Below are 12,285 nucleotides of genomic sequence, written 5' to 3'. Positions count from 1 at the left end.
AGTAAAACTAATATTGTGAAATAATACTGCAATTTAAATGAACTATTTGAATATATTTTATAATGTACTTTATTCCTGTGATGTCAAAGCTGAATTTTCAGCATCATTACTCCAGTCTTCAGTGTCACATGATCCTTCAGAAATAATTTTAATGATGATTTGCTGCTCGTATCAATGTTGAAACCAGTTGTGCTGCTTAATTTTTTTTTTTGTGGAATATTACAAATGTTAATTTTAATCAATTGAATACATCCTTGCTGCAAAAAAAGTTACAATTTATTTAAAAAAAATCTTTTGAATGGTAGTATCTATTCACTTCCTTTGTAACAAATAATTTGATCAAGAAAAGACCACAGGAGACAAGAGGTGCTTTGCATAATTTCATTCCTAATATATTTCCTACATATTCATATCTTTTTTTGTCTTTTGGTCTTGAGCGATCCAGCAAAATACTTTGCACTTTTACAAGTAAAATTATAGGCACATACATACAAAACATCCCGCTGTATTAGTATTCAGGATGGTAACATGTAAACATATTAAGTATCAATACAGCAAAACACATATATATAAAAAAAGTAATTCCTCTTCTCTTATGATTCAATATGATGGTGTTATAAATTAAAAGAATAAAATGCTACAGTATTACGACTGAATTAATACAATGTGTTACATAACTAGAACAATATGTGGTTATATTTCAGTCATGCACCTCATTTATAACACACCCTTCAGGGGATTGAGTGACAACGACCCAAATCCCTGATCAACTCAATTTAAGATATTAGCATTTCAACCGTTCCGTTAATAATTTAGCACCCTGAAGTTAGTTTGTTGTTTTTTATCATTATTATCATTGTTTGTCCTTGCTCATGCACGGAGGATCCTCCATTGACAGTTGTGGCCTCCACCTGTTCTCTACCCTCTCACGGTCGTCTCCCCTTGCCTCGCCCAGATCCGTCACGGCACCAATTTATCTACCGGAAACCAGAACACAGCTTTATTGTTCCCTCAGCCATGGGTGTGTTATAGACAGATACAGATCTCAACAGGAGCTAGCTGAGAACATTGACCCATATCAGTTAGTCACAATGACACTCGGAAGGTATATTAAAGCAATAGCAAATTGATATCTTATAAATGATCAAATCCTTCTGACATCAGAGTCCTGAGCTCCTCCATTTAAACCAATATTATTAAACTATCTGAAAGACTATAGTTTATGATCCATCAAAACAAGACATGAAGTGTTAGCAGTAACAAGGCCTGTTGGACAACAATAAGTGCTCCACCATGTGGAGTTAAGTGAGCACTGCATCAATGTAAAGCATTATTAATATCTCCACTTGATCTTGAGATTGTTCGCATCATAAAATATCTTCGTTAAAATCCAATTAATCCATTGAGATTTGTTCAGAATAAAAAGTGTAGAATGTTTATACTCCTGTATGTTGTGTGTGTGTGTGTGCATAGACAAACATGTGTTTATGATCATCATGAAATTTAGACTGAAATAGAAAAAGAGTTCTCATAGTTACATAGTTATCTAATGAAGCAATGGCGAGGAATCCACCCAGCATTTATTGCATCAAAACAAATAACTTGGGTGGATTCAATGCATTCATATCTTGGTCCTGTCTGTGCACAAACAAACGAATCAGTCAACTAACACTTCTGCTCACGTCCATGTATATAAGATCGGAAACACCATAAAACAGCAACAGCTGGTTTAGTGTCAGAAAATGTTTTTCAACATCTAAGATGAATACATATAAAGTGAAACACATTTGGATGATTTGTCACTGCCTTTGTTTTTAAATTATGATTAGATTTGTTACATACGGTATACACCACCGTTCAAAAGTTTGGAGCTGGTAAGTTTTTTTTAAATGCTTTTTTAAATGCTCACCAATGCTGTATTTATTTTATCAAAAGTACAGTAAAACAGTACTATTGTGAAATATTATTACAATTTAAAATAACTTTTTTTTATTTTAATATATTTTAAAATGTAATTTATTCCTGTGATGACAACGCTGAATTTTCAACATCATTACTCCTTACTAGTTTTCAATGTCACATATTTTGATAAATAGAGTTAATAGACAGCATTTATTTAAAATAACAATCGTTTATAACATTATAAATGTATTTACTGTCACTTTTAATTAATTTAATGCATCCTTGCTGAATTAAAGTATTAATTTCTTTAAGAAATAAAAAAAATCGTACTGACCCTTAACATTTGGTATTTCATTACATACTATTTATATGAACTAAATGCTAATTTTTTAGTAATAGTGATTATGCTTAAAGGTACACTATGTAACTTTTGTTTTTGTCCAATACATGTCAATACATCATTAATCCTTCTTCCAAAACATGTTCTTGTCTTACCCTGATTCTCTATGGTAAGCGTATTATAAGTGTTTATATTCTAGACCGCCGGGTAAATTGATATGTCACTCGTCCGTGCCTGTCTCGTCATATCCGTAAATAGAGGAAAGTTCCTTCAGCTCCTTTGACGCGTGTATGGTGTGCGAGTGCTATAGGTTAGCTGTCACAACGAGTGAGAAAAGTTGAGATGGAGCTAAATCTCACCGGAGAATCACCCGTTTTTTAAAACCCAAAAAATAGAGGAGAGTCTGCAGGCAAAAAGAGAACCTGATAGAGCTCGTAATGAAACAAGAATCAATATTGGCTTGACTTTTCAGAGATGGTGAGAACTGAGGGATTTGAAATGTTGTAAAAGCAACATAGAGATGCTGTTTTTATTACTCAACAGGTAAGGTATTTTATTGAACAGATAGATTGGCATATGTAGCTCTCTAACATCCTTTCTATCCAAACTGTATATTATATCTCTTAAGCCAAGTAGTGAATTTTTTATGATCAGTAGGATAACCATATTCATCCGCAGTGTCACGCAGTGCTGAAGCACAACCAAAACAATGTTCTTCTGCAAAATGCATGTAAAAGTTACATAGTGTACCTTTAAGTGTCCCACTTTGCCTGTATTCACCCTGAACTTAGGCTAAATACTTACATTAATGTAGCATTACTTCAGTCTAAATACAGAGTAATACCACTGAAATATATACTAAATTATTTCATTTTTCAAAGAAATAATGTCTGGAGTGATATTTGTCATTTATGTTGTGTAAGAAACAACATATTCAGCTTCTGATGTGACTAAACTGCAACATTTGGTCCTCATCAGACCTGAAGAGGCTGGTGTTGGTTTGGTTAAAGATAATAAATCACACTTAGTTTGAATGCTTGTGGACAGAGGGACAAGACAACCCCATACACTGGAATGCAACACCGGCGCTTTGACTTGGAGAGGTTAGCGAATGCTCACGGGAGGAAATTCTGTTTCGTCGTCCAGGCACACGGGTCCTGCTGCGAACTCATGCTCGGGAATCACCTCGCCCTTCTTAGCTCCCCCATCCTCGGAGTACCCTGAGAAGAACACAGTTGGCTGATCATGAAAATGAGTTCAAATGTAAATGAATGTGTGTGTTTAAGGGTGTTGTGCTACCTGTGAGAGTGGCTGTAACGGGTCCAGAGGTGGGGATGGCCACGGTGGCAGCATATGACTGGCATGCTTGCGGTGGCTCTGTGAGTTCAGATTTCTCTGTCTCCTCCCACTCCTTATCCGATCCAAACAACCTGGGGGTTAAAGGCGACATCAGTAAAAATAAGGTCTGCGCTTATAAAGAGACTTTCATGCTTTGTTCTACGATATAAATTGCACACAGTCATACCTCGCTCAAACATGAATTTTGAAACTGCTGTGCTTTAAAAAATATGTAAGTTGCTAACTACCACATCAAGGCCTCTTGTTCGTAAATGGATTGAATGAATTGGGTCACCTCATTCATGCACGAGGATTCGCTGAGTCAGTGACTGAACGAGAGTGTGCATGTCGGCATGTGAGTCATTCAAAGCAATAAAAGAAAAGGGGTGGAAGAATTATGAATGTGTAAAACTTACCGCTTACCACGCACATTTAAAACTAACTAAGATACTAATCATTAATTTAGACCTTTTTTTTTTAATGTTTTTTATATCTTGATTAATTATGCCCCACATTTGACTGGAGGGAGAATTTATTTTTATTTATTTTTTCATTTACAGTGTTATTTTATGCACCATATAAGATTTACTATAGCTTATTTTTAACTATTTTATATAATTTTATGTGGTATCGCGTGGCGGTCGGGGACAGTGCCTCTGGGATGGCAGACCGGGGTGGTGGTCCCTCTTTTTAAGAAGGGATCGGAGGGTGTGTTCTTACTACAGGGGGATCACACTTCTCAGCCTCCCTGGGAAAGTCTATGCCAGGATACTGGAGAGGAGAATATGCCCAATAGTGGAACAGTGCGGTTTTCGTCCAGGCCGTGGAACACTGGACCAGCTCCATACCCTCTACAGGGTGCTGGAGGGTTCATGGGAGTTGGCCCAACCAATCCACATGTCCTTTGCTAAGGGCTGTCCGGTCCCTGTATGACCGAAGCAGGAGCTTGGTTCGCATTGCCGGCAGTAAGTCAGACTTCTTCCCGGTGCATGTTGGACTCCGGCAGGGCTGCCCTTTGTCGCCGGTTCTGTTCATAATTTTTTGGACAGAATTTCTAGGCGCAGCCAGGGGGCGGAGGGTGCCAGGTTTGGGGACCACACGATTTCATCTCTGCTCTTTGCGGATGATGTTGTTGTGTTGGCCCCTTCAGACCAGGACCTTCAGCATGCACTGGGACGGTTTGCAGCCGAGTGTAAAGCGGCTGGGATGAGAATCAGCACCTCCAAATCCTCAGTCGGAAAAGGGTGGCTTGCCCACTTCAGGTTGGTGGAGAGTTCCTGCCTCAAGTGGAGGAGTTTAAGTATCTTGGGGTTTTGTTCACGAGTGAGGGAAGGATGGAACGGGAGATTGACAGACGGATCGGTGCAGCTTTTGCAGTAATGCGGTCGCTGACCGGTCTGTCGTGGTGAAGGAGGAGCTGAGCCACAAGGCGAAGCTCTCAATTTACCGGTCAATCTACGTATTAACTCTCACCTATGGTCATGAGCTTTGGGTCATGACCGAAAGGACAAGATCCCGGATACAGGCGGGCGAAATGAGCTTTCTCCGCAGGGTGGCTGGGCGATCCCTTAGAGATAGGGGGAGGAGCTCGGTCACTCGGGAGGAGCTCAGTGTAGAGCCGCCGCTCCTCCACATCGAGAGGGGTCAGCTGAGGTGGCTCGGACATCTGTTCCAGATGCCTCCTGGACGCCTTCCCGGGGAGGTGTTCCGGGCACGTCCCACTGGGAGGAGACCCAGGGGAAGACCTAGGACACGCTGGAGGGACTATGTCTCCCGGCTGGCCTGGGAACGCCTCGGTGTCCCCCCGGAAGAGCTGGAGGAAGTGTCTAGGGAGAGGGAAGTCTGGGCATCTCTACTTAGACTGCTGCCCCCGCGACCCGGCCCCGGATAAGCGGAAGAAGATGGATGGATGGATGGATATATTATTTTACTATATGAAATTTATATATTTTCAGTTTGCATTTTCATTTTAGTTTAAGTTTTAGTAATGTTGTTATGTGCTGTCATTTTTAGTTTTTTTAAAATATTTAAATTGGGCTTTAATTATTTTTATTTAAGATTTAGTTTTAGTAATTCTAATACTATTTTCAACATCAGTTAGTTTCCATGGTTCATTTTAGGTTTTATAAGTTTAAGTTTTAACTAAATTTTTTATTTTATTTCAGCTTTATTTCAATTGACCTAAAATGATTTTTAGTCATTTTAGTTGTAGTTTTAGCTAACTGTAACAAAACTAGTCGTTTTTTGGGGGGAAAACACTAATGCATCTTAATAAACACTCTTTCTGTAGAATCTCAGTAGAATTGTAGGCAAGCAAATTTTAATAAGACTTGTTTTGTTTGTGCTTTTCAATGAATCACTTGAGTCAGACTCAATGACAAGCTCATAATGCACAAAAAGACACTACTTGTTGCTTCTCGTCATCCACTGGCATGATGATGTAAAATCCAGAAAAAGAAATTGAACTAATTAGTCAACCAATCTTAAAGGAATAGTTCACATAAAAATTTAAATTCTGTCATCATTTACTCACCCTCAAGTAGTTTCAAACCTGTATGAATTTCTTTCTTCTGCTGAACACAAAAGAAGATATTTTGAAGAAATGTCAGTAACCAGACAGTTGATGTACCCCATTGACTTCCATAGTATTTTTTTTCCTACTATGGAAGTCAATGGTGTCCATCAACTGTTTTGTTACCGACATTCTTCAAAATATCTTTTTTGTGTTCAGTAGAATAAAGAAATTCATACAGGTTTAAAACTACTTGAGGTTGAGTAATTGATGATAGTATGTTCATTTTTAAAACTATTCCTTTAACCATTTTAAGTGAACAGATTTAAAAGCTTGAAGCCTTTTGAGCTCGTCCAGTTGCCTGAGCACTTAGAATGGAATCCAGCATGAAAGTATAAAACAAATCTTTTTTTTTAATGTCCTATATTTAATAACATACCACCACACAGCTTATCATTATAATTAATTTGTTTAAAAAAAGAGTGAAAACTCACCTGTGCTTCTGCACCAGAGTGCACTCACCCCCATCTTGAGGGTCAATGTTATAGATGAATAGCTGCCCATCAGAGGAGGCCACAAGCAAACGTGGAAGTTTCTGGATTCTGATTGGTCAAGTGAAACTCTTGAATGAGTTTTTTCCTCAGTAAATACTGTTACTCGTTCTAGATTGCTGTGTAATGACTGCAGGACTCACATTGCCAGGGCACAGACATTCTTCTGACCGCCCATCTGGAGACGGACGGTTGCGAAGGCTCGGTCTTGACTCATCATGCCTGACACCTGTGCTGGGAGGTAGCTACTGGCTGCTGTGAACATCTTACCTACATATGTTGACCAAGAGGGAGCTTCCTCCTCCCCACTGCAAGTAAAACACAAAAACATGGAGAAACACAAACACTGACAAAGTTTAGATTTGTCAGTAAAAAAAGAAAAGAGATCCTGACTCAATTACACTGGTAGCAAGGAGCATTTTCAGTACCTTGGGCTGTGCTGTTCAAGCTTGAAAATGTGCACCGTCTCTGTATTGCTTGAGGCACAGAGGAACTGAGCATCCGGGCTGAAGGAAAGGGAGCTGATGTTGACATACCTTTGGTGACACAAACACACAAAGGTCAAAAGCATACACAAAACAGACTCACACATACCACAGTTTACACAAACACAGTCAACTCTCTTTCTGTATGATTAAAGTATCTTCAGTGTTCACTGTGAGCTTTGAATCATCATCATCATCATTGTACCTTTTCATCCCCCGCCTGAACTCAAACAAGCGCAGTCCCTCTGGAATGGAGAAGACTCGAATCACTGTACCCTGGGACGGGAGAAAAGAAGTGGACAGATGCTCGGAGCTGTGTGTGTCTACGTTATAAGGTATGACTATGTGAATCTCTCATAAACACGTCTGGGTTGCATTTCACCCCGTAAATAGAAAAAAAAAAATAACACCAAAAAACCAGACATCATATTTTGCCTAAAGAATACAAAACATATTTTAGGACAATTAGAATTGTTTTTCATTGTGACATTTTATTTCTATGGAGCCCCTAAAGGGACATGGTGGAGAAAAAAAAATATGACGTGGATGGAAATATTATGCCAATGCCTTTGCGTTCGCTCGCATATTTTTGCGTTCCCCCGAGAAACTTTTGTGAGTGAATGCAAATGTGGGGTGTGCTAAACTGACATGAAAATAATCACAATGCAAAAAATCTTAATGCTACCAAAAACAGGCAAAATATAATTTCGGCATCACTTTACAATAAGTTTAAGTTACAATAAGTTTTACAATAAATAAGTTTATTAACATTATTTAACTACATTAGTTAACATGAACTAACAGTGAAAAATACTTCTACAGCATTTATTCATCTTAGTTAATATTGATTTCAACATTTATTGATACATTATTAAAATCAAAAGTTGTATGTTAAGATTATTTAATGGCCCTGAGCTAACATAAACTAACAATGAACAGTTGTCTGTATTAACTAACATCAACAAAGAATAATAAATACTGTAACAAATGTATTGCTCATTGTTAGTCCATAAACTAATGTTAACTAATAGAACCTTATTGTAAAGTTTTTTTTGACCCAGACGTGTTCTTAAACGGTTTCGTGAGGTTCACCCGGCTGTGTTTCTATATAAACAGTGGAGCTTTACCCTTTCAGAAGCACTGGCCAGTTTGGTGCCTGAGGCACTGAAGGTGATGGCGGCCAGTGGACTGTCATGAGCTGGAATCATGGTCACAGTACTCTGAGCAGACAAAGACACACAAACACACAACAAAGACAAAGATTTATATAGTGAATCAGGACTGAAGAGCAGGGATTTGTCTCATGTACAGCAATTAACTCAACCAAAGGAACTGGCTAAATGAGCAGCTAAACAATTTTTTGGCCTGCATTTTTACCAGATTGTTGGCATCATAGACAATAATTTCTCCGATGGTGTCACTGCCTGGATATGCCAGGAAAGAGTTGGAATGGTTGATGGAGAGAGCGCAGAGACCTACAGAAACACATGAGTGGGTTAATATTTTAATATTTATACAGATTTACACAGACAGTTCAAAATTATTATTCTATATTAACTGTTTTTGTTTGATTTGTTTTTCAATTCCCTTACCTGATGGGTTGGATGGTGTGTTGAGAAGGGTTTTCAGGAGTTTCATGTCTTTTATATTGTGGATATAAATGGATTCCTCCAGACAGACAACCAGTCTCTGCCACGAAAAACACACACACACACACACACAAATTACATATTTACTAACAAACCAAACCACATTTTCAAGTTTAACGACGAAAGAGCACAGAAAAGCGATCATCTTGTCCAGAAGCTTTATAATTGATAAGTGGCAGGTGCCTCGCTCCAGCACAGCTGTGTTGTATTTACCTGTCTGTTGAGACGCACTGCAAGAATGTTGTTCGAGTAACTGTAGTTGCAAATCTCTGTGCCCTTTTTGAAGTGGTAGACATTCATGCGACGTGGCATGGACTGACTCACCACCACAACCAGGCTGCTGGAGAAAAGCCTTTCCACGATATACACGTCTGGAGTTTCTGCTGAAGGGGAGAAGAGAAAAGGACGCATTAGCAGCAACATAAATATAAAAAGCCACATGTAGACACATGTAGTCGAGGTACATCTTTTTAAGGATGAGCTACATTTAAAGGGGAAATAACATCCAAAATGAAAATGCTTCTCATTAAATCAGTTTAAATATAAAATTGAAACACAGTCACTGTGTACACTTAATAATCAGTGTAAATGTGTGTGTGTTTTTTGCAGCTTAACCCACTTTATTTTGTTCCAAAGAAATACAAAAATATACAGGTTGTCAGTGATATGAGGCTAAAGTAATTATTTTCATTTCTTTTTTTTACCATTACATTATTGTAAATAAGTACTATATGATTTTCCAAGTTTACCTTTTATTTTACACACATCAGCAAAACAGGCTGTTTCTCTGTCTTTAGCTTTTTACCTGCCATCTTTGTTGTGGGCTGCAGATACAATCTCAAACACATAAGGCATTGCCACCATGTAACATAAATCAAAACAGACAAGGACAACTTTACGCCCTGTAGGGTGAGTTTATCACAACATCGAGCATACAGAGACAAACATTCTCCAAAATATTTTTGAAAGTAAAATATCTTCTCTTATCTTTCTCAACAAAATACCAAGGAAATGAGATGGCATTTTCAATTTATTTGTTAAGTGATTCGTTAGAAATTGACTACACCCTATGATAACTTTATTATATTGCACTTGACGGTCCCTCCTATTGCCCTGTAGTTTTTGCAGACAGCCATACTTGCCATTTATATCAAGTTTATACAAAATAGAATGGGAAAATATCTCACTACTCTCATGAATGCAGTCCAGTTTGTCCACAGAGGTCACAGAGAATAGTTTGTATCCAGTTTTGGTGCCCACAGCCAAAGACCTGGAAAAACAACAAGATATGATGCTGTATCAAATCTGTTAACTGAATACATCCATTATTTGGAAGTTATTTTCACTTACTAATTACACTGTGTACATGCAATTTATTATGTATAAACAGCATAATACAGTAAAATATAATATACAATATAATTAGATTTTTTTAATTATAATGAAGGAAAACAGATGCAAAGGCCAACACAGAAACTACCACTTAATTTTTAAGTGGCAAGCTAAGTCATTTTAAAATCCTAATACAACACAGGTCCTGACTCAAGATAGAAACATTTGTGTGAATTGTAATCATTTGGCTTACATATAAACAGAAGAGTTGATGTCTGTTACATTTACTGGGATCTATTTTTAAGGGGGAGGGGGGCACATCTGTTTTGCAGGCCTTTCATTCCTCTAGAAAAAGTTGTTCACGTCAGATCCTGTGCTTAGCATGTCCTTTTCTACTTTTATTGGAAAACATAGGTGCTGCTGAAACCCAAAACAAAACCTTGTGTTTACAGCAGGACTGCATCTGACATGTGTTGGTAATAATTACCACTGTGACTGGTATACCTTATATACAAAATAACTAAATTCTGATTTTTCTAATACAAATGTATTTTGCCCCATAAGAGATAGTTGACTATAATCTCAAAGGGACGATATATCAGATCACCTGACTAGTCTCTCTGTATCATGTTTTGTGTTTGATTTGCTGTGCTTGACTTTTCAGACAAGAAACCAGTGTGATCAACCACTAGAAAAGAGGACAAGAGCGGGTCATCTTGTCAGGAGACTGTGGACTGATCAATACAATCTCACAATACTGCAAATTCTGCTTTGAGAAAACGTGAAAAAGGGAGCAACATTCAGTTTCTCCTCTCTATAAAACCATGTAGGCTACAAGATTCATAATCATATCTAATCTATAAGTAATATTAGTGGGGTTTTGTTGTGTTTTATTGTTAGTTCAATCCCATTTAAAGCACTTCTGCTCAAAAAACATTGTACAACCATTGAAAAACAGTCCTGAGAAACAACACTAAGCTCATCTATCATATTATGCATGCAAAACACCGTTATAACATAGTGACTGGCTTTTTATGGATGTGTAATAATCAAAAACAGACAATAAATAGCGGACAATCCTTTAAGCAGAGGTGACATTCCCTCTTGTAAGGTAAACCGCTGTTAATAGCATCATAGAAATATCCGATTCGGCAGATGATGCTTACGTGGAGTCCTGGTTGAAGGAGACGCAGCACGGGCCCGGGCCCGGCCCCGGCCCCGGCCCCGGCCCCGGCCCGCCAGGACCGTCGGCTCCCTCCTCGGTCTCCATCCCGATCCCGATTCCCAACGACCTCCTTCCCTCCCTCCGCCCTGGATCGGAGGCCTGGGATCGGTTGGACCTCTTGGAAAGATAGTGGCAAAGCGGAGACCTACTGAAGAAAAACTGTAAGGTCCGAATAAAGTGGAAGACAAATATACTCCAACGCTTCAGCTATTATTCTGCCTCACATTAATTAATTAAAACGCAAGTTTTTGTACATTTACGACTTCTAGCGGAGCATAGGGAATGAAGCAAAACAAAACCAGCTGATAGTTGTTGCGTCACATCAACATCACATACTAGTGGTTGAAGGAAAATGCGCTGTGTTGTCGTCCGGCTGAGCACTGATTGGTCGAGTGAACTAAGATAGACGCTGATTGGCGGTAAGTGCGGAATTAATACAAAGGGGGAGTGGTTTGGCTTTGCAGTATTACATTTGTCTACTCTAAACATATCCAATTTAATTTTCACGAATAATACATCCATGAAAGAGTCACTCACAGCCTTTTATTCCTGCCCTGCCGCGCAATATTTATTAGTCATAGGAGGAAGCCCGACTCATTTCTGCGAATCGCTTCTTTCGAACAGTTTATTGACTGATTTTAAACCGATTCGGTTATTCTTAAACGTCATCACGTGATCATTCACAGCTTGGCCTGGCATATTTTCGATTAAGTTTGAACAAAAATGGTTTATTGAAATGTAATGTCATCCAGTTTGTTGCAGTCGTTATTCAGTAAATAAAATGCATGAAAACGTATACATAAACATTAGCCTATACAAAGTGTATTATATCTCTCGGTTAAAAAGTTTTTTTTCATGTTTTATTAAAATGCTATTTATTTAAAATAAAAAGTGTTGATACAATCGATTAATTTTCTGCTATTAAACTTACTTTTCACTCCATCAGTCAAA

General features: G+C 38.2%; 1 protein-coding gene across 2 annotated transcripts; it reads right to left on the bottom strand.

Annotated features, from left to right (window-relative positions):
• Positions 1 to 367: 367 nt before the first annotated feature.
• Positions 368 to 11,675, bottom strand: wipi1 (WD repeat domain, phosphoinositide interacting 1). 2 transcript variants are annotated; one of them, XM_056240617.1, is made up of 13 exons: positions 11,276 to 11,675; positions 9,965 to 10,047; positions 8,991 to 9,160; positions 8,721 to 8,817; positions 8,506 to 8,603; positions 8,256 to 8,348; positions 7,334 to 7,404; positions 7,072 to 7,179; positions 6,787 to 6,951; positions 6,587 to 6,694; positions 3,542 to 3,672; positions 3,362 to 3,462; positions 368 to 977 (listed from the first exon to the last, which is right to left on the bottom strand). In XM_056240617.1, the coding sequence occupies exons 1-13, from the start codon at positions 11,377 to 11,379 to the stop codon at positions 927 to 929; spliced, it is 1,380 nt and encodes a 459-aa protein (XP_056096592.1). In that variant the 5' UTR covers positions 11,380 to 11,675; the 3' UTR covers positions 368 to 926. The 2 variants fall into 2 exon arrangements, with proteins under 2 accessions (XP_056096592.1, XP_056096593.1); XM_056240618.1 differs by having other exon boundaries at positions 8,991 to 9,157; positions 11,276 to 11,307.
• Positions 11,676 to 12,285: the final 610 nt, after the last annotated feature.

Source organism: Rhinichthys klamathensis, unplaced genomic scaffold (assembly GCF_029890125.1).
Source record: "Rhinichthys klamathensis goyatoka isolate OS25496 unplaced genomic scaffold, OSU_Roscu_1.1 h1tg000605l_1, whole genome shotgun sequence".
NCBI lineage: Eukaryota > Metazoa > Chordata > Actinopteri > Cypriniformes > Leuciscidae > Rhinichthys > Rhinichthys klamathensis.
Note: the sequence above shows the minus strand (reverse complement) of the source record. Positions and strands in the feature narration are given on the sequence as shown.

Excerpts from the sequence above, each read along its gene's own strand:
- wipi1 (XM_056240617.1), bottom strand. The coding sequence starts at position 11,379 with ATGGAGACCGAGGAGGGAGCCGACGGTCCTGGCGGGCCGGGGCCGGGG. Across the intron at positions 8,818-8,990 it reads CAGTGCGTCTCAACAGACAG|AGACTGGTTGTCTGTCTGGA; the intron begins GTAAATACAACA and ends TTTTCGTGGCAG. Across the intron at positions 978-3,361 it reads ACGAAACAGAATTTCCTCCC|ATAAATTGGTGCCGTGACGG; the intron begins GTGAGCATTCGC and ends GGTTTCCGGTAG.